The 24651-nt window shown below is 38.2% G+C and overlaps 1 protein-coding gene across 3 annotated transcripts in view; it reads left to right on the forward strand.

The window, feature by feature from the left end:
* Positions 1-15656, forward strand: part of LOC112253220 (HBS1-like protein) — a 75517-nt gene extending 59861 nt beyond the window's left edge. For all 3 annotated transcript variants that reach the window (XM_042321335.1, XM_042321337.1, XM_042321336.1), the window contains 6 exons: positions 7018-7122; positions 7686-7776; positions 10910-11018; positions 11159-11259; positions 14806-14950; positions 15411-15656. In XM_042321335.1, the coding sequence (XP_042177269.1) occupies positions 7018-7122; positions 7686-7776; positions 10910-11018; positions 11159-11259; positions 14806-14950; positions 15411-15422 (563 nt within the window). In that variant the 3' untranslated portion in view covers positions 15423-15656. The remainder of the gene's footprint in view (positions 1-7017; positions 7123-7685; positions 7777-10909; positions 11019-11158; positions 11260-14805; positions 14951-15410) is intronic.
* The last annotated feature ends 8995 nt before the right edge of the window (positions 15657-24651 follow it).

The following is a 24651-nucleotide window of genomic DNA, read 5'->3' on the forward strand; positions in this document are numbered from 1 at the left end:
TACATTACATAGATATAGATACATTACATAGATACAGATACATTACATAGATATAGATACATTACATAGATATAGATACATTACATAGATACATTACATAGATATAGATACATTACATAGATACAGATACATTACATAGATACATTACATAGATACATTACATAGATACATTACATAGATATAGATACATTACATAGATACATTACATAGATACATTACATAGATATAGATACATTACATAGATACATTACATAGATATAGATACATTACATAGATACAGATACATTACATAGATACATTACATAGATACATTACATAGATATAGATACATTACATAGATACATTACATAGATACATTACATAGATACATTACATAGATATAGATACATTACATAGATACATTACATAGATACATTACATAGATATAGATACATTACATAGATATAGATACATTACATAGATACATTACATAGATACATTATAGATAGATACATTACATAGATACATTACATAGATACATTACATAGATATAGATACATACATAGATATAGATTACATAGATACATTACATAGATACATATAGATACATTACATAGATACATTACATAGATATAGATACATTACATAGATACATTACATAGATACATTACATAGATACATTATATAGATACAGATACATTACATAGATACATTACATAGATACATTACATAGATACATTACATAGATACATTACATAGATACATTACATAGATATAGATACATTACATAGATATAGATACATTACATAGATACATTAGATACATTACATAGATACATTACATAGATACATTACATAGATACATTACATAGATAGATACATTACATAGATACATTACATAGATATAGATACATTACATAGATACATTACATAGATATAGATACATTACATAGATATAGATACATTACATAGATACATTACATAGATACAGATACATTACATAGATACATTACATAGATACAGATACATTACATAGATATAGATACATTACATAGATACATTACATAGATATAGATACATTACATAGATACATTACATAGATACATTACATAGATATAGATACATTACATAGATATAGATACATTACATAGATACATTACATAGATACATTACATAGATACATTACATAGATACATTACATAGATATAGATACATTACATAGATACATTACATAGATACAGATACATTACATAGATACATTACATAGATACATTACATAGATATAGATACATTACATAGATACATTACATAGATACATTACATAGATACATTACATAGATATAGATACATTACATATATACAGATACATTACATAGATATAGATACATTACATAGATATAGATACATTACATAGATATAGATACATTACATAGATACATTACATAGATACATTACATAGATATAGATACATTACATAGATATAGATACATTACATAGATACAGATACATTACATAGATACAGATACATTACATAGATACATTACATAGATATAGATACATTACATAGATACATAGATACATAGATACATTACATAGATATAGATACATTACATAGATACATTACATAGATACATTACATAGATACATTACATAGATACATACAGATACATTACATAGACATAGATACATTACATAGATATAGATACATTACATAGATATAGATACATTACATATATACATTACATAGATATAGATACATTACATAGATACATTACATAGATACATTACATAGATACATTACATAGATACATTACATAGATATAGATACATTACATAGATACATTACATAGATACATTACATAGACATAGATACATTACATAGATACATTACATAGATACATTACATAGATATAGATACATTACATAGATACATTATATAGATACAGATACATTACATAGATATAGATACATTACATAGATACATTACATAGATACAGATACATTACATAGATATAGATACATTACATAGATACATTACATAGATATAGATACATTACATAGATACATTACATAGATACATTACATAGATACATTACATAGATATAGATACATTACATAGATATAGATACATTACATAGATACATTACATAGATATAGATACATTACATAGATACATTACATTACATAGATACATTACATAGATATAGATACATTACATAGATATAGATACATTACATAGATACATATAGATACATTACATAGATATAGATACATTACATAGATATAGATACATTACATATATATAGATACATTACATAGATATAGATACATTACATAGATATAGATACATTACATAGATATAGATACATTACATAGATATAGATACATTACATAGATATAGATACATTACATAGATACATTACATAGATACATTACATAGATACAGATACATTACATAGATATAGATACATTACATAGATATAGATACATTACATAGATACATTACATAGATATAGATACATTACATAGATACATTACATAGATACATTACATAGATACATTACATAGATACATTACATAGATATAGATACATTACATAGATACATTACATAGATATAGATACATTACATAGATACAGATACATTACATAGACATAGATACATTACATAGACATAGATACATTACATAGATATAGATACATTACATAGAAACTAGCCTTGTGCTGAACAAGGGATTCCCTATAATGGGCGCTTGGGGAAGTTTCATTGCAGTAATCCCCTAAAGAGGGTCAGAACCGGTTGTCAGTCTGTGACTCCTCACATCACGTCAAACCAATGAAATGCCTTGCTTGGTCAGAGCTCCAGGGGTGGTCACCGTCTTAGTGTTGTCGGAGCTACAGACTGAAGATGTTAACTAAACAACCACTGTTGGCTAAACATTTTAATTCTATTACAGCATGCTGCTTTTCAGCATTTCTCTGCTATTTCCATATCAAATCAAATCAAATCAAATTTTATTTGTCACATACACATGGTTAGCAGATGTTAATGCGAGTGTAGCGAAATGCTTGTGCTTCTAGTTCCGACAATGCAGTAATAACCAACAAGTAATCTAACTAACAATTCAAAAAAAAAACTACTGTCTTATACACAGTGTAAGGGGATAAAGAATATGTACATAAGGATATATGAATGAGTGATGGTACAGAGCAGCATAGGCAAGATACAGTAGATGATATCGAGTACAGTATATACATATGAGATGAGTATGTAAACCAAGTGGCATAGTTAAAGTGGCTAGTGATACATGTATTACATAAGGATGCAGTCGATGATATAGAGTACAGTATCTACGTATGCATATGAGATGAATAATGTAGGGTAAGTAACATTATATAAGGTAGCATTGTTTAAAGTGGCTAGTGATATATTTACATCATTTCCCATCAATTCCCATGATTAAAGTGGCTGGAGTTGAGTCAGTGTCAGTGTCAGTGTGTTGGCAGTAGCCACTCAATGTTAGTGGTGGCTGTTTAACAGTCTGATGGCCTTGAGATAGAAGCTGTTTTTCAGTCTCTCGGTCCCGGCTTTGATGCACCTGTACTGACCTCGCCTTCTGGATGACAGCGGGGTGAACAGGCAGTGGCTCGGGTGGTTGATGTCCTTGATGATCTTTATGGCCTTCCTGTAGCATCGGGTGGTGTAGGTGTCCTGGAGGGCAGGTAGTTTGCCCCCGGTGATGCGTTGTGCAGACCTCACTACCCTCTGGAGAGCCTTACGGTTGAGGGCGGTGCAGTTGCCATACCAGGCGGTGATACAGCCCGCCAGGATGCTCTCGATTGTGCATCTGTAGAAGTTTGTGAGTGCTTTTGGTGACAAGCCGAATTTCTTCAGCCTCCTGAGGTTGAAGAGGCGCTGCTGCGCCTTCCTCACGATGCTGTCTGTGTGAGTGGACCAATTCAGTTTGTCTGTGATGTGTATGCCGAGGAACTTAAAACTTGCTACTCTCTCCACTACTGTTCCATCGATGTGGATGGGGGGGTGTTCCCTCTGCTGTTTCCTGAAGTCCACAATCATCTCCTTAGTTTTGTTGACGTTGAGTGTGAGGTTATTTTCCTGACACCACACTCCGAGGGCCCTCACCTCCTCTCTGTAGGCCGTCTCGTCGTTGTTGGTAATCAAGCCTACCACTGTTGTGTCGTCCGCAAACTTGATGATTGAGTTGGAGGCGTGCGTGGCCACGCAGTCGTGGGTGAACAGGGAGTACAGGAGAGGGCTCAGAACGCACCCTTGTGGGGCCCCGGTGTTGAGGATCAGCGGGGAGGAGATGTTGTTGCCTACCCTCACCACCTGGGGGCAGCCCGTCAGGAAGTCCAGTACCCAGTTGCACAGGGCGGGGTCGAGACCCAGGGTCTCGAGCTTGATGACGAGCTTGGAGGGTACTATGGTGTTGAATGCCGAGCTGTAGTCGATGAACAGCATTCTCACATAGGTATTCCTCTTGTCCAGATGGGTTAGGGCAGTGTGCAGTGTGGTTGAGATTGCATCGTCTGTGGACCTATTTGGGCGGTAAGCAAATTGGAGTGGGTCAAGGGTGTCAGGTAGGGTGGAGGTGATGTGGTCCTTGACTAGTCTCTCAAAGCACTTCATGATGACGGATGTGAGTGCTACGGGCGGTAGTCGTTTAGCTCAGTTACCTTAGCTTTCTTGGGAACAGGAACAATGGTGGCCCTCTTGAAGCATGTGGGAACAGCAGACTGGTATAGGGATTGGTTGAATATGTCCGTAAACACACCGGCCAGCTGGTCTGCGCATGCTCTGAGGGCGCGGCTGGGGATGCCGTCTGGGCCTGCAGCCTTGCGAGGGTTAACACGTTTAAATGTCTTACTCACTTCGGCTGCAGTGAAGGAGAGACCGCATGTTTTCGTTGCAGGCCGTGTCAGTGGCACTGTATTGTCCTCAAAGTGGGCAAAAAGTTATTTAGTCTGCCTGGGAGCAAGACATCCTGGTCCGTGACTGGGCTGGGTTTCTTCCTGTAGTCCGTGATTGACTGTAGACCCTGCCACATGCCTCTTGTGTCTGAGCCGTTGAATTGAGATTCTACTTTGTCTCTGTACTGGCGCTTAGCTTGTTTGATAGCCTTGCGGAGGGAATAGCTGCACTGTTTGTATTCAGTCATGTTACCAGACACCTTGCCCTGATTAAAAGCAGTGGTTCGCGCCTTCAGTTCCACACGAATGCTGCCATCAATCCACGGTTTCTGGTTAGGGAATGTTTTAATCGTTGCTATGGGAACGACATCGTCTTTGAAGTGACATTGCTAAAAAGAAATGAATGAACTGAAGTCAAATGTACAAAATGATATATCGAATCTGTTATGCAAATCTCCAATAGCCTAATTATCACTTCCTTATTTTCATACTGGACCTAAATTACAAAGGGTTGGATTTGTACTAAACTTTGTTAAATGTCATTCTTAAAAAAGGCATGTATGTACAGAATGTGGTGCATGGTTTGCCTCGTATACATTGTCTGCAGGTATCATTTTAAATTGAGAACATACCTGCTTTCAGAAAGTATTCATACCCCTTGATTTTATGTGTTACCTGATTTCAACATGGATGGCATTGATTTAACTCTCAACCATCTACACACAAATACCCCATAATGACAGTGAAAATGTTAAAAAAAATAAAAAAAATAAAATCTATTGGAAATTAAATACTGAAATATCTAATTTACAACCTTTCGGTTACTAGTCCAACGCTCTAACCACTAGGCTACCTGCCATTTATCTATACTGAACTAAAATATTAAATAAATCAATGTAAAAATATCAACGCAACATGCAACAATTTCAAAGATTTTACTGAGTTACAGTTCATATAAGGAAATCAGTCAATTGAAATAATTTAATTAGGCCCTAATCTATGGATTTTAGATGACTGAGCAGGGGCACAGCCATGGGTGGGCCTGGGAGGGCATAGGCCCACCTACTTGGGAGCCAGGCCCAGCCAATCAGAATGAGTTTTTCCTCACAAAAAGGTTCCCCTCAGACGATCCCGCAGGTGAAGAAGCTGGTGTGGTTACACGTGGTCTGCGGTTGGGAGGCTGGTTGGACGTACTGTCAAATTCTCTAAAATGATATTGAAGGCGGCTTATGTTAGAGAACTGAACATTACATTCTCTGGCAACAGCTCTGGTGGACATTCCTGCAGTCGGCATGCCAATTGCACGCTCCCTCAACTTGACACATCTGTGGTGTGGTGTGACAAAACTGCACATTTTCGATTTTTTTTTTGTCCCCAGCTGAAGGTGCACCTGTGTAATAAGCATGCTGTTTAATTAAAACAAATTCATAAATTAAAACAAATTCAAAATTCATAAAGCCCTTCTTACATCAGCTGATATCTCAAAGTGCTGTACAGAAACCCAGCCTAAAACCCCAAACAGCAAGCATTGCAGATGTAGAAGCACGGTGGCTAGGAAAAACTTAATCAGCTTCATGATATGACACACCTGTCAGGTGGATGGATTATCTTGGTAAAGGAGAAATGCTCACTAACAGGAATGTAAACACATTGGGGCTCAACATTGGAGAGAAATACGCTTTATGTGTTCGATCAGCTGTTGGAATTCTTTTTAAAGTTCAGTGTTCTGTGTTCTAACCCTGTTCTCTGTGGTTCTAGATTAGGGCTCAGGGTTCTGTGTTCTAACCCTGTTCTCTGTGGTTCTAGATCAGGGTTAGTTCTAACCCTGTTCTCTGTGGTTCTAGATCAGGGTTATGTGTTCTAACCCTGTTCTCTGTGGTTCTAGATCAGGGTTCTGTGTTCCAAACCTGTTCTTGTGGTTCTAGATCAGGGCTAAGGGTTCTGTGTTCTAAACCTGTTCTCTGTGGTTCTAGATCAGGGTTCTGTGTTCCAAACCTGTTCTTGTGGTTCTAGATCAGGGCTAAGGGTTCTGTGTTCTAAACCTGTTCTCTGTGGTTCTAGATCAGGGCTCATGGTTCTGTGTTCTAACCCTCTTCTCTGTGGTTCTAGATCAGGGCTCAGGGTTCTGTGTAACAGGGAAGATCGAGGCGGGCTACATTCAGACAGGAGACCGAGTACTGGCCATGCCCCCCAATGAGACATGCACTGTTAAAGGTACTGTCTGTTTCTGTGTGTCTGTCTCTCTGTGTCTGTATCTCTCTGTGTCTATCTGTGTCTCTTTGTGTCTATGTCTCTCTGTGTCTCTACTCTGTGTCTATGTCTCTCTGTGTCTCTGTCTCTACTCTGTGTCTATGTCTCTCTGTCTCTCTATGTATCTGTCGCTCTATGTCTCTGTCTCTCTGTGTCTTTGTTTCTCTGTGTCTCTGTCTCTGTCTCTCTGTGTGTGTGTTTCTCAATGTCTAATACACCAGTGCCACCTTGTGGACATACAACACATCTCTGTCTCTCTCACTCTGTCTCTCTCTGTGTGTCTGTCTCTCGTCTCTTTCTCTCTGTGTGTCTCTCTCTCTCTCTGGCTCTGTCTCTCTCGCTCTGTGTGTCTCTCACTGTGTCTCTGGCTCTCTTTCTTCCCCTCCCTCTATCTCTGTCTCTCGCTCTCTCTCTCTGTGTCTCTGGCTCTCTTTCTCCCTCTGTGTCTCTCTCTCTCTCTCCCCCTCTCTGTGTGTCTCTCTCTGTCTCTCTCCCTATCTGTCTGTCTCTGTATTGTCTCTGTGTAGGTATCTCTCTCCACGATGATCCTCTGGACTGGGCAGCAGCAGGAGATCATGTTAGTCTGACCGTCACTGGCATGGACATCATCAAGATTAAGTTAGTATATAACCTAACCTCTAACCCCTAACCTCTAACCCAAACCCACTGGCATGGACATCATCAAGATTAAGTTAGTATATAACCTAACCTCTAACCCCTAACCTCTAACCCAAACCCACTGGCATGGACAGCATCTAGATTAAGTTAGTATATAACCTAACCTCTAACCCCTAACCTCTAACCCAAACCCACTGGCATGGACAGCATCTAGATTAAGTTAGTATATAACCTAACCTCTAACCCAAACCCACTGGCCAGGGCAGCATCTAGATTAAGTTAGTATATAACCTAACCCCTAACCTCTAACCCAAACCCACTGGCATGGACAGCATCTAGATTAAGTTAGTATATAACCTAACCTCTAACCCCTAACCTCTAACCCAAACCCACTGGCATGGACAGCATCTAGATTAAGTTAGTATATAACCTAACCCCTAACCTCTAACCCCTAACCTCTAACCCAAACCCACTGGCATGGGCAGCATCTAGATTAAGTTAGTATATAACCTAACCCCTAACCTCTAACCCAAACCCACTGGCATGGGCAGCATCTAGATTATATATATATATATATAATATAACCCCTAATATCTAATAAACATATATATATACTGCTCAAAAAAATAAAGGGAACACTAAAATAACACATCCTAGATCTGAATGAATGAAATATTCTTATTAAATATTTTTTTCTTTACATAGTTGAATGTGCTGACAACAAAATCACACACAATTTATCAATGGAAATCAAATGTATCAACCCATGGAGGTCTGGATTTGGAGTCACACTCCAAATTAAAGTGGAAAACCACACTACAGGCTGATCCAACTTTGATGTAATGTCCTTAAAACAAGTCAAAATGAGGCTCAGTAGTGTGTGTGGCCTCCACGTGCCTGTATGACCTCCCTACAACGCCTGGGCATGCTCCTGATGAGGTGGCGGATGGTCTCCTGAGGGATCTCCTCCCAGACCTGGACTAAAGCATCCGCCAACTCCTGGACAGTCTGTGGTGCAACGTGGCGTTGGTGGATGGAGCGAGACATGATGTCCCAGATGTGCTCAATTGGATTCAGGTCTGGGGAACGAGCGGGCCAGTTCATAGCATCAATGCCTTCCTCTTGCAGAAACTGCTGACACACTCCAGCCACATGAGGTCGAGCATTGTCTTACATTAGGAGGAACCCAGGGCCAACCGCACCAGCATATGGTCTCACAAGGGGTCTGAGGATCTCATCTCGGTACCTAATGGCAGTCAGGCTACCTCTGGGGAGCACATGGAGAGCTGTGCGGCCCCCCAAAGAAATGCCACCCCACACCATGACTGACCCACCGCCAAACCGGTCATGCTGGAGGATGTTGCAGGCAGCAGAACGTTCTCCACGGCGTCTACAGACTGTGGATGTCACATCTGTCACATGTGCTCAGTGTGAAGCTGCTTTCATCTGTGAAGAGCACAGGGCACCAGTGGTGAATTTGCCAATCTTGGTGTTCTCTGGCAAATGCCAAACATCCTGCACGGTGTTGGGCTGTAAGCACAACCCCACCTGTGGACGTCGGGCCCTCATACCACCCTCATGGAGTCTGTTTCTGACCGTTTGAGCAGACACATGCACATATGTGGCCTGCTGGAGGTCATTTTGCAGGGCTCTGGCAGTGCTCCTCCTGCTCCTCCTTGCACAAAGGCGGAGGTAGAGGTCCTGCTGCTGGGTTGTTGCCCTCCTACGACCTCCTCCACGTCTCCTGATGTACTGGCCTGTCTCCTGGTAGCGCCTCCATGCTCTGGACACTACGCTGACAGACACAGCAAACCTTCTTGCCACAGCTCACATTGATGTCCCATCCTGGATGAGCTGAACTACCTGAGCCACTTGTGTGGGTTGTAGACTCCGTCTCATGCTACCACTAGAGTGAAAGCACCGCCAGCATTCAAAAGTGACCAAAACATCAGCCAGGAAGCATAGGAACTGAGAAGTGGTCTGTGGTTGCCACCTGCAGAACCACTCCTTTATTGGGGGTGTCTTGCTAATTGCCTATAATTTCTACCTGTTGTCTATTCCATTCGCACAACAGCATGTGGAATTTATTGTCAATCAGTGTTGCTTCCTAAGTGGACAGTTTGATTTCACAGAAGTGTGATTGACTTGGAGTTACATTGTGTTGGTTAAGTGTTCCCTTTATCTTTTTGAGCAGTGTATATAACAAACGCTATCCTTAACACCTTAACACGTGACCTCTATTCTGAACACGTGACCTCTATTCTGAACACGTGACCTCTAACCTTAACACGTGATCTCTATTCTGAACACGTGACCTCTAACCTTAACACGTGACCTCTATTCTGAACACGTGACCTCTATTCTTAACACGTGACCTCTAACCCAAACCCACTGGCATGGGCAGCATCTAGATTAAGTATAGAACCTTAACCTTAACCTCTAACCCTGCCCCACTGATTATCATCAAGATCAAGTGAGTATACAGCCCCTAACCTCTAACCCCTGACCTCTAATCAGATCAAGTGAGTATACAGCCCTAACCTCTAACCCCTGACCTCTAATCAGATCAGGTGAGTATACAGCTCTAACCCCTAACCTCTAATCAGATCAAGTGAGTGTGTAATTCTTTACTGTGTGTTTCTATCCCTGTAATGTTTGATCTGCGTGGCTGTATGAACTCTACAAGGTGTTGAAAGTGTTTCACAGGAATACTGGCCCATGTTGACTCTAATGCTTCCCACAGTTGTGTCAAGTTGGCTGAATGTCCTTTGGGTGATGGATCATTATTGATACACACAGAGAAACTGTTGAGTGTGAAAAACCCAGCAGCATTGCAGTTCTTGACACAAACCAGTACACCTGGCACCTACCACCATACACAGTTCAAAGACACTTAAATATTTAGTCTTGTCCATTCACCCTCTGAATGACACACACAATCCATGTCTCAAGGCTTAAAAATCATTATTGAAACTGTCTCCTCCACCTTCATCTACATTGATTGAAGTGGATTTAACAAGTAACATCAATAAGGGATCATATCTTTCACCTGGATTCACCTGGTCTGGTAATGTCATGGAAAGAGCAGCTGTTCTTAATGTTTTGTCCACTCTGTCTATAATCTCTCCTCCAGTGTGGGCTGTGTGTTCTGTGATATTAAGGAGCCAATCAGAGCGTGTTCCCGCTTCAGGGCCAGAGTCCTGCTCTTCAACATAGAGGTCCCCATCACACAGGGCTTCCCCGTGAGTACACACACAAACAATCTGTGTTCCGTGGGTGGTTCTAAGTAGATTTAAGAATATTGTCTGTGTGTGAAGTGTGTGGTTCTAAGTAGATTTAAGAATACTGTGTGTCTGGTTCTAAGTGTGTGTTCTGTGCGTAGGTTGTGTTGCACTACCAGACGATCAGTGAACCGGCCACCATTAGGAAGCTGGTCAGCGTTCTGCACAAGAGCAGTGGAGAGGTGCTCAAGAAGAAACCCAAGTGAGTATCAAAGTGAAGTCTTCATAGATGATGAAGCTGCTTCATGCTGAGGGACCATAGAAGAAGAGAAGTTTTGGCCTCGCTTATCACGCGGTTTTGTTGCTGAGGAAGTCGGCCCGATATCCCTACGCCTGATTCTACCTTTTTTATGTCAATGCAGTTCTGTAGTCTCAGGATCCAAGGATCAACTCTCCCGAAATATGTCTTCAATGTTGTGATGCAGTAAACATTGCATTAACATTGTGTTTTGGTTGGGTTGTAAACGGGAACATGTATTCGTGCTGAACTGTTCCACACAGGGACCTCGGTTCTGTCCTCACTGTGGAACCCGAATTAATTCCTTAAATAGATATTTATCAAATGAAAACACAATGCCTACAGGCTATAGCCAAAGCTACATACTGAGCTGAAAATGTTACAGACTGTTCTGTTCTACAACTAGAGCCTACGTACACGTTATAGAGATTCTAATCTTAATTGGCACATTTCAAACTGTCCTTTTGTGAGGTACAGGCAGGAACTAGTTCTGTACAATGGTGGGGTCGATTAAACCAGAATCGGAGGATCCATCGTTATAATCTGTAGTTTGGGAACATGTTGGGTTCACAGTAGAGATGGACAAGAGTGGTGGATAAGACGTGAGCGGTATGTCGTCACCACGCTCAACGAGAATACCATCACTTCATCACCCCAGTATATCGACGGAAACACACAGAAACAACACAACCGTCCCTAGGCAGCTGATTCTGACCGGGCCAAAGAAGGAGAGATCGATACGTAGGCTTTGTTTGTATTTTTTACTGTCTTGTTTATAGGTATGCTCCCATTCTCAGTGGTTGAGAATAGTTTAGGTTTCAGCACCTGGTCCAATTTCTCCAGCCACGAGGTCAAAGGAACTCTTGAACCCATTTCAGTAAACGGGTAGTACCCGATCGGTGCATTCAAAAGTATTCAGACCCCTTCCCATTTAACACATTTTGTTGCACAATTCTAAAATGGGTTAAATTATTATTTCCTCTCATCAATCTACACACAATGCCTCATAATGATTAATCGAAAACAGGTTTTTACAAAATTTAGCAAATTTATAAAAAATTAAAATCACCAATCAGTTTATTTACATAAGTATTCAGACCCTTTGCTATGAGTTTCAAAATTGAACTCAGGTGCATCCTGTTTCCGTTGATCATCCTTGAGATGTTTGGCACCATCATGGTGGTACAACTTGATTGGAGTCCACCTGTGGTAAATTCAATTGATTGGACATGATTTGGAAAGGCACACACCTGTCGAGGGACAGTGGACAGTGCATGTCAGAGCTTGAAAAACCAAGCCATGAGGTCAAAGGAATTGTCTGTAGCGCTCCAAGACAGGATTGTGTGGAGGCACATATCTGGGGAAGGGTACCAAAAAATGTCTTTATCATTGAAGGTCCCAAAGAACAGGTGGCCTCCATCATTCTTAGATGGAAGAAGTTTGGAACCACAAAGAACTGAACAATCTGGGGAAAGGGCCTTTGTCAGGGAGGTGATTTCATTTGTTTATTTTTGGTCATTTGAAAGAGCTCCAGAGTTCCTCTGTGGAGATGGGAGAACCTTCCAGAAGGACAACCATCTCTGCAGCACTCCACCAATCAGGTCTTTATGGTAGAGTGGCCAGACAGACGCCACTCCTCAGTAAAAGGCACATGACAGCCCTCTTGGAGTTTGCCAAAAGGCACCTAAAGGACTCTCAGACCATGAGAAAACAAGATTCTCTTTTCTGATGAAACCAAGATTGAACTATTTGGCCTGAATGCCAAGTGTCATGTCTGGAAGAAACCTGGCACCATCCCTACGGTGAAGCATGGTGGTGGCAGCATCATGCTGTGGGGATGTTTTTCAGCGGCAGGGACTGGGAGACTAGTCAGGATCGAGGGAAAGATGAACAGAACAAAGTACAGAGATATCCTTGATGAAAACCTGCTCCAGAGCTCTCAGGACTTCAGACTGGGGTGAAGGTTCACCTTCCAAAAGGACAACGACCCTAAGCACACAGCCAAGACAACGCAGGAGAGGCTTCAGGACAAGTCTCTGAATGTCCTTGAGTGGCTCAGCCAGAGCCCAAAGGGCTTGAACCCGATCTTACAACTCAAAGAGAGACCTGAAAATAGCTCTGCAGCGACGCTCTCCATCAAAGAATCTGACACCCACAAAGAGTTAGCCACCCACAATGAGTTAGCCACCCTGTGTTGCCCTTGCTGTGCCTTCAGAAAGTAGTCACACCCCTTGACCTCTTCTACATGTTGTTGTGTTACTGAATTTAAAATGGAGATGGTTTGTGTCACTGGCCTCTACACACAATACCCTATAATGTCAGTGAAATGTTGTTTTTCCAAATTCATTTCAATGAAAAGCTGAGTCAATAAGTATACAACCCCTTTGATATGACAAGCCTAAATAAGTTCAGCATCTAAGAATTATGCTTATCAAGTCACATAATAAGTTGCATGGACACAATAATATTGTTTAATTAACATGATTTCTGAATGACTACCTCGTCTCTGTACACCACACATACTAAGGTCTCTCAGTCGAGCAATGGATTTCAAACACAAATTCAACCTCAAAGACCAGGGAGGTTTTCCAGTGCCTCACAAAGCAGGGTTGGTGAAAGAGTGAAAAGAAGGAAGCCTGTACAGAATAAAAAATATTCCAAAACAAACATCCTGTTTGCAACAGTAAACACTAAATTGATACTGAAAAGAATGTGGCAAAGCAATTCACTTTTTGTCCGGAATACAAAGTGTGTTTGGGACAAATTCAATAGAACACATTACTGAGTACAACTCTTCATATCTTCATATTTTCAAGCATAGTGATGGCTGCATCATGTTATGGGTATGTGTGTGATTGTTAAGGACGGGAGTTTTTCAGGATAAAAAATAAACAGAATGGCGCTAAGCACAGGCAAAATCCTAGAGGAAAACCTGGTTCAGTCTGCTTTCCAACAGACACTGAGAGATGAATTCAATCTATTTCAATGGCCCTCTAACTGGAAGTACTAGTGGAGAAAACATGAGCTCCCATCATCCTTGACCACTTCTTCTACATGGTGACCTCTGTCACCTACTAAGGTAATGACCTCTATAACAGCAGTTGAAAACATTTATAAAAAGCAATCCTCTTTTTTTGAACGTAATAATTTGTTTACGATCGCCGTACTTTTAGTTTACGGTTGATGCAGCTTGTTGGCCGTTAGTCAATCTGCGTTTCTCAAAGAGTTCAAATCACATGAATGCTGGTATTTATGACTTCAACACGGGTAAATTCCCACAAGGTTACGAACGCAGCATCCGAGTGGAAACTTGACCCAACTTAACAATCCTGTCACAGACAATGGAGCAGGAACATTGTGAATGGCATTTAATTTTCCCGATGTACCAAAGCCGATCCGTGACCCCCAAAATGTCAATACGTACCGAATCATGGGTTTGGTGAACCATTACACCCTTAGTGTTGGGAAAGAATGTGAATGTTGTATAAATGTTTGCTTAATGTTGTGTAGGTGTCTGGGTAAGGGTATGAACGCAATGGTGGAGATCCAGACCCAGAGGCCCGTAGCGTTGGAGCTCTATAAGGACTTCAAGGAGCTGGGACGCTTCATGCTGAGATACGTAGGGTCAACCATCGCTGCCGGGGTCGTCACCGAGGTAACCGGGCTCCGGCCTTCTCCTCTTCCTACCTGAGGAAAATGTATCTACATTGTAGGCTTTTGTCCCAAACAGCAACCTATTCCCTATATAGTGTCAGAGACCTATGGGCCCTGGTCAAAATTAGTGTACTATATAGGGAATAGGGCTCTGGTCTATAGTAGTGCACTATATAGGGAATAGGGCTCTGGTCAAAATTAGTGTACTACATAGGGAATAGGGCTCTGATCTAAAGTAGTGCACTATATAGGGAATAGGGCTCTGGTCTAAAGTAGTGCACTATATAGGGAATAGGGCCCCATTTGGGATAGAACCCTAATGTTCTGTCTGAGCAGACAGAACAGACCAAACCTGCTGGAGTTACAGGCAGTTCAACTGCCTGTTGTGAAGGATATGGTTTCCGTAAACTTTAGAAATCAAGATTTTAACCTAGTCTTGGTTTTGTGTATTTTCTCTGCAGATCAAAGAATGACGAGCGGTCTGATCCAGTCAGAACTGGACCCAGAGACTGCATGATAGACGGCTAGCTGCAGACTGACAGACAAAGTGCAATTCCTTCAGAGATTGACAGAAGTGTCATTCACAGACTGAGTGTTCACATCCATCCCTCTATCTATCTATCCATCCCTCTATCTATCCATCCATCCAGTGCAGAAGTTACCGAACAAGATGAAGTAAACGATGAACCAATAAAAGGTCAATTCCAGCTGTTTTTTTTTTATCTCGATATCAAATCATTTCTGGGTAACAATTAAGTATCTTACTTGGATTGTTTTTCAATTAAAATGGTCAACAACAACAACAACAAAAAATTTGCTTCATAGCAAATAGTAATTTCTCAAGCAAGAACTGTCTGGAAGTTGTGTGAGTGGGGAGGGGGAAACTGAAAAATAGCTGTTATTGGCAGAGAGGTTTGGAACTCTTTCTTATTGGTCTATTAACTAATTTACCCAGAACTCTGTCCTACCAAAGCGGTCAGAATTTTCAGGCAGTCTTTTCAAACTGCTCTTTTCACAGTGTTATTCTAACCTCATGATATATAAATACTGTATATATTAAACACAGGAAAATCGTGTTTTTGACTGCATTGGGTCTAGCGCTGTGATGGTCATGAAATGTTGTCTGTTATTGACCAGTAAATAACTGCCAGTCTCACGGTAATTGACCGTTAATTAACATAAACACATTTAGCATCTCCTGTCTTCCACACAGCCTACAAGACACTGATGCAGACCTTTGGTACATCTACACTTTAAAAAGTCTAATAAATCCATGTAATATAGTCTACACCATCACAATAACTCCATGTAATATAGTCTACCTACACCATCACAATAAATCCATGTAATATAGCCTACACCATCACAATAAATCCATGTAATATAGCCTACACCATCACAATAAATCCATGTAATATAGCCTACACCATCACAATAACTCCATGTAATGTAGTCTACCTACACCATCACAATAACTCCATGTAATATAGTCTACCTACACCATCACAATAAATCCATGTAATATAGTCTACACCATCACAATAAATCCATGTAATATAGTCTACACCATCACAATAAATCCATGTAATATAGCCTACACCATCACAATAAATCCATGTAATATAGCCTGCACCATCACAATAAATCCATGTAATATAGTCTACACCTCCACAATAAATCCATGTAATATAGTCTACCTACACCGTCACAATAAATCCATGTAATATAGTCTACCTACACCGTCACAATAAATCCATGTAATATAGTCTACACCTCCACAATAAATCCATGTAATATAGTCTACCTACACCATCACAATAAATCCATGTAATATAGTCTACACCTCCACAATAAATCCATGTAATATAGTCTACACCTCCACAATAAATCCATGTAATATAGTCTACCTACACCGTCACAATAAATCCATGTAATATAGTCTACACCTCCACAATAAATCCATGTAATATAGTCTGCACCATCACAATAAATCAATGTAATATAGTCTGCCTACACCATCACAATAAATCCATGTAATATAGTCTACCTACACCATCACAATAAATCCATGTAATATAGTCTACCTACACCGTCACAATAATTCCATGTAATATAGTCTACGTCCACCGTCACAATAAATCCAAGTAATATAGTCTACACCATCACAATAAATCCATGTAATATAGTCTACACCTTCACAATAAATCCATGTAATATAGCCAACACCATCACAATAAATCCATGTAATATAGTCTACACCATCACAATAAATCCATGTAATATAGTCTACACCTTCACAATAAATCCATGTAATATAGTCTACACCATCACAATAAATCCATATAATATAGTCTACCTACACATCACAATAAATCCATGTAATATAGCCTACACCTTCATAATACATCCATGTAATATAGCCTGCACCATCACAATAAATCCATGTAATATAGTCTACACCACCACAATAAATCCATGTAATATAGTCTAAACCTCCACAATAAATCCATGTAATATAGTCTACCTACACCGTCACAATAAATCCATGTAATATAGTCTACCTACACCGTCACAATAAATCCATGTAATATAGTCTACCTACACCGTCACAATAAATCCATGTAATATAGTCTACACCTCCACAATAAATCCATGTAATATAGTCTACCTACACCGTCACAATAAATCCATGTAATATAGTCTACACCTCCACAATAAATCCATGTAATATAGTCTACACCTCCACAATAAATCCATGGAATATAGTCTGCCTACACCATCACAATAAATCCATGTAATATAGTCTACCTACACCGTCACAATAAATCCATGTAATATAGTCTACCTACACCGTCACAATAAATCCATGTAATATAGTCTACCTACACCGTCACAATAAATCCATGTAATATAGTCTACCTACACCGTCACAATAAAACCATGTAATATAGTCTACACCTCCACAATAAATCCATGTAATATAGTCTACCTACACCGTCACAATAAAACCATGTAATATAGTCTACACCTCCACAATAAATCCATGTAATATAGTCTACCTACACCATCACAATAAATCCATGTAATATAGCCTACACCATCACAATAAATCCATGTAATATAGCCTACACCATCACAATAACTCCATGTAATGTAGTCTACCTACACCATCACAATAACTCCATGTAATATAGTCTACCTACACCATCACAATAAATCCATGTAATATAGTCTACACCATCACAATAAATCCATGTAATATAGTCTACACCATCACAATAAATCCATGTAATATAGTCTACACCATCACAATAAATCCATGTAATATAGCCTACACCATCACAATAAATCCATGTAATATAGTCTACACCTCCACAATAAATCCATGTAATATAGTCTACCTACACCATCACAATAAATCCATGTAATATAGTCTACCTACACCATCACAATAAATCCATGTAATATAGTCTACCTACACCATCACAATAGATCCATGTAATATAGTCTACACCTCCACCATAAATCCATGTAATATAGTCTACCTACACCATCACAATAAATCCATGTAATATAGTCTACACCTCCACAATAAATCCATGTAATATAGTCTACACCTCCACAATAAATCCATGTAATATAGTCTACACCATCACAATAAATCCATGTAATATAGTCTACACCTCCACAATAAATCCATGTAATATAGTCTACACGATCACAATAAATACATGTAATATAGTCTACCTACACCATCACAATAAATCCATGTAATATAGTCTACCTACACCATCACAATAAATCCATGTAATATAGTCTACCTACACGTCACAATAATTCCATGTAATATAGTCTACCTCCACCGTCACAATAAATCCAAGTAATATAGTCTACACCATCACAATAAATCCATGTAATATAGTCTACACCTTCACAATAAATCCATGTAATATAGTCTACACCATCACAATAAATCCATGTAATATAGTCAACACAATCAAAATAAATCCATGTAATATAGCCTACACCTTCACAATAAATCCATGTAATATAGCCAACACCATCACAATAAATCCATGTAATATAGTCTACACCTCACAATAAATCCATGTAATATATTCTACCTACACTGTCACAATAAATCCATGTAATATAGTCTACACCATCACAATAAATCCATGTAATATAGTCTACACCTTCACAATAAATCCATGTAATATAGTCTACACCATCACAATAAATCCATGTAATATAGTCTACCTACACCTTCACAATAAATCCATGGAATATAGTCTACACCGTCACAATAAATCCATGTAATATAGTCTACCTACATCACAATAAATCCATGTAATATAGTCTACACCTCCACAATAAATCCATGTAATATAGTCTACCTACACCGTCACAATAAATCCATGTAATATAGTCTACACCTCCACAATAAATCCATGTAATATAGTCTACCTACACCGTCACAATAAATCCATGTAATATAGTCTACCTACACCGTCACAATAAATCCATGTAATATAGTCTACACCTCCACAATAAATCCATGTAATATAGTCTACCTACACCGTCACAATAAATCCATGTAATATAGTCTACCTACACCGTCACAATAAATCCATGTAATATAGTCTACACCTCCACAATAAATCCATGTAATATAGTCTACCTACACCGTCACAATAAATCCATTTAATATAGTCTACACCTCCACAATAAATCCATGTAATATAGTCTACCTACACGTCACAATAAATCCATGTAATATAGTCTACCTACACCGTCACAATAAATCCATGTAATATAGTCTACACCTCCACAATAAATCCATGTAATATAGTCTACCTACACCATCACAATAAATCCATGTAATATAGTCTACACCTCCACAATAAATCCATGTAATGTAGTCTACACCTCCACAATAAATCCATGTAATATAGTCTACCTACACCGTCACAATAAATCCATGTAATATAGTCTACACCATCACAATAAATCCATGTAATATAGTCTGCACCATCACAATAAATCCATGTAATATAGTCTGCCTACACCATCACAATAAATCCATGTAATATAGTCTACCTACACCATCACAATAAATCCATGTAATATAGTCTACCTACACCATCACAATAAATCCATGTAATATAGTCTACCTACACGTCACAATAATTCCATGTAATATAGTCTACCTCCACCGTCACAATAAATCCAAGTAATATAGTCTACACCATCACAATAAATCCATGTAATATAGTCTACACCTTCACAATAAATCCATGTAATATAGTCTACACCATCACAATAAATCCATGTAATATAGCCTGCACCATCACAATAAATCCATGTAATATAGTCTACACCTCCACAATAAATCCATGTAATATATTCTACCTACACTGTCACAATAAATCCATGTAATATAGTCTACACCATCACAATAAATCCATGTAATATAGTCTACACCTTCACAATAAATCCATGTAATATAGTCTACACCATCGCAATAAATCCATGTAATATAGTCTACCTACACCGTCACAATAAATCCATGGAATATAGTCTACACCGTCACAATAAATCCATGTAATATAGTCTACCTACACCGTCACAATAAATCCATGTAATATAGTCTACACCTCCACAATAAATCCATGTAATATAGTCTACCTACACCGTCACAATAAATCCATGTAATATAGTCTACACCTCCACAATAAATCCATGTAATATAGTCTACCTACACGTCACAATAAATCCATGTAATATAGTCTACCTACACCGGCACAATAAATCCATGTAATATAGTCTACACCTCCACAATAAATCCATGTAATATAGTCTACCTACACCATCACAATAAATCCATGTAATATAGTCTACACCTCCACAATAAATCCATGTAATGTAGTCTACACCTCCACAATAAATCCATGTAATATAGTCTACCTACACCGTCACAATAAATCCATGTAATATAGTCTACACCATCACAATAAATCCATGTAATATAGTCTGCACCATCACAATAAATCCATGTAATATAGTCTACACCATCACAATAAATCCATGTAATATAGTCTGCCTACACCATCACAATAAATCCATGTAATATAGTCTACCTACACCATCACAATAAATCCATGTAATATAGTCTACATACACCGTCACAATAATTCCATGTAATATAGTCTACGTCCACCGTCACAATAAATCCAAGTAATATAGTCTACACCATCACAATAAATCCATGTAATATAGTCTACACCATCACAATAAATCCATGTAATATAGTCTACCTACACCATCACAATAAATCCATGTAATATAGTCTACATACACCGTCATAATAATTCCATGTAATATAGTCTACGTCCACCGTCACAATAAATCCAAGTAATATAGTCTACACCATCACAATAAATCCATGTAATATAGCCAACACCATCACAATAAATCCATGTAATATAGTCTACACCATCACAATAAATCCATGTAATATAGTCTACACAATCAAAATAATTCCATGTAATATAGTCTACACCTTCACAATAAATCCATGTAATATTGTCTACACCATCACAATAAATCCATATAATATAGTCTACCTACACATCACAATAAATCCATGTAATATAGCCTACACCTTCACAATAAATCCATGTAATATAGCCTGCACCATCACAATAAATCCATGTAATGTAGTCTACACCATCACAATAAATCCATGTAATATAGTCTACACCTCCACAATAAATCCATGTAATATAGTCTACCTACACCGTCACAATAAATCCATGTAATATAGTCTACACCTCCACAATAAATCCATGTAATATAGTCTACCTACACCGTCACAATAAATCCATGTAATATAGTCTACCTACACTGTCACAATAAATCCATGTAATATAGTCTACACCTCCACAATAAATCCATGTAATATAGTCTACCTACACCGTCACAATAAATCCATGTAATATAGTCTACACCTCCACAATAAATCCATGTAATATAGTCTACACCTCCACAATAAATCCATGTAATATAGTCTACCTACACCATCACAATAAATCCATGTAATATAGTCTACACCTCCACAATAAATCCATGTAATATAGTCTACCTACACCGTCACAATAAATCCATGTAATATAGTCTACCTACACTGTCACAATAAATCCATGTAATATAGTCTACACCTCCACAATAAATCCATGTAATATAGTCTACCTACACCGTCACAATAAATCCATGTAATATAGTCTACACCTCCACAATAAATCCATGTAATATAGTCTACACCTCCACAATAAATCCATGTAATATAGTCTACCTACACCGTCACAATAAATCCATGTAATATAGTCTACACCTCCACAATAAATCCATGTAATATAGTCTACCTACACCGTCACAATAAATCCATGTAATATAGTCTACCTACACCGTCACAATAAATCCATGTAATATAGTCTACACCTCCACAATAAATCCATGTAATATAGTCTACCTACACCGTCACAATAAATCCATGTAATATAGTCTACCTACACCGTCACAATGAATCCATGTAATATAGTCTACACCATCACAATAAATCCATGTAATATAGTCTACACCTCCACAATAAATCCATGTAATATAGTCTACACCCCCACGATAACCCCATGTAATATAGTCTACCTACACCGTCACAATAAATCCATGTAATATAGTCTACAACTCCACAATAAATCCATGTAATATAGTCTACCTACACCGTCACAATAAATCCATGTAATATAGTCTACCTACACCGTCACAATAAATCCATGTAATATAGTCTACACCTCCACAATAAATCCATGTAATATAGTCTACCTACACCGTCACAATAAATCCATGTAATATAGTCTACACCTCCACAATAAATCCATGTAATATAGTCTACACCTCCACAATAAATCCATGTAATATAGTCTACCTACACCGTCACAATAAATCCATGTAATATAGTCTACACCATCACAATAAATACATGTAATATAGTCTACACCATCACAATAAATCCATGTAATATAGTCTACCTACACCATCACAATAAATCCATGTAATATAGTCTACCTACACTGTCACAATAAATCCATGTAATATAGTCTACACCTCCACCATAAATCCATGTAATATAGTCTACCTACACCGTCACAATAAATCCATGTAATATAGTCTACACCTCCACAATAAATCCATGTAATATAGTCTACACCTCCACAATAAATCCATGTAACATAGTCTACCTACACCGTCACAATAAATCCATGTAATATAGTCTACACCATCACAATAAATCCATGTAATATAGTCTGCCTACACCATCACAATAAATCCATGTAATATAGTCTACCTACACCATCACAATAAATCCATGTAATATAGTCTACCTACACCATCACAATAAATCCATGTAATATAGTCTACCTACACGTCACAATAATTCCATGTAATATAGTCTACCTCCACCGTCTCAATAAATCCATGTAATATAGTCTACACCATCACAATAAATCCATGTAATATAGTCTACACCTTCACAATAAATCCATGTAATATAGTCTACACCATCACAATAAATCCATGTAATATAGTCTACACAATCAAAATAAATCCATGTAATATAGTCTACACCTTCACAATAAATCCATGTAATATAGCCTGCACCATCACAATAAATCCATGTAATATAGTCTACACCTCCACAATAAATCCATGTAATATATTCTACCTACACTGTCACAATAAATCCATGTAATATAGTCTACACCATCACAATAAATCCATGTAATATAGTCTACACCTTCACAATAAATCCATGTAATATAGTCTACACCTTCACAATAAATCCATGTAATATAGTCTACACCATCACAATAAATCCATGGAATATAGTCTACACCGTCACAATAAATCCATGTAATATAGTCTACCTACACCGTCACAATAAATCCATGTAATATAGTCTACACCTCCACAATAAATCCATGTAATATAGTCTACCTACACCGTCACAATAAATCCATGTAATATAGTCTACACCTCCACAATAAATCCATGTAATGTAGTCTACACCTCCACAATAAATCCATGTAATATAGTCTACCTACACCGTCACAATAAATCCATGTAATATAGTCTACACCATCACAATAAATCCATGTAATATAGTCTGCACCATCACAATAAATCCATGTAATATAGTCTGCCTACACCATCACAATAAATCCATGTAATATAGTCTACCTACACCATCACAATAAATCCATGTAATATAGTCTACCTACACCGTCACAATAATTCCATGTAATATAGTCTACGTCCACCGTCACAATAAATCCAAGTAATATAGTCTACACCATCACAATAAATCCATGTAATATAGTCTACACCATCACAATAAATCCATGTAATATAGTCTACACCTTCACAATAAATCCATGTAATATAGCCTACACCATCATAATAAATCCATGTAATATAGCCTGCACCATCACAATAAATCCATGTAATATAGTCTACACCATCACAATAAATCCATGTAATATAGTCTACACCTTCACAATAAATCCATGTAATATAGTCTACCTACACCGTCACAATAAATCCATGTAATATAGTCTACAACTCACAATAAATCCATGTAATATA

Source organism: Oncorhynchus tshawytscha, linkage group LG05 (assembly GCF_018296145.1).
Source record: "Oncorhynchus tshawytscha isolate Ot180627B linkage group LG05, Otsh_v2.0, whole genome shotgun sequence".
Classification (NCBI taxonomy): Eukaryota; Metazoa; Chordata; class Actinopteri; order Salmoniformes; family Salmonidae; genus Oncorhynchus; species Oncorhynchus tshawytscha.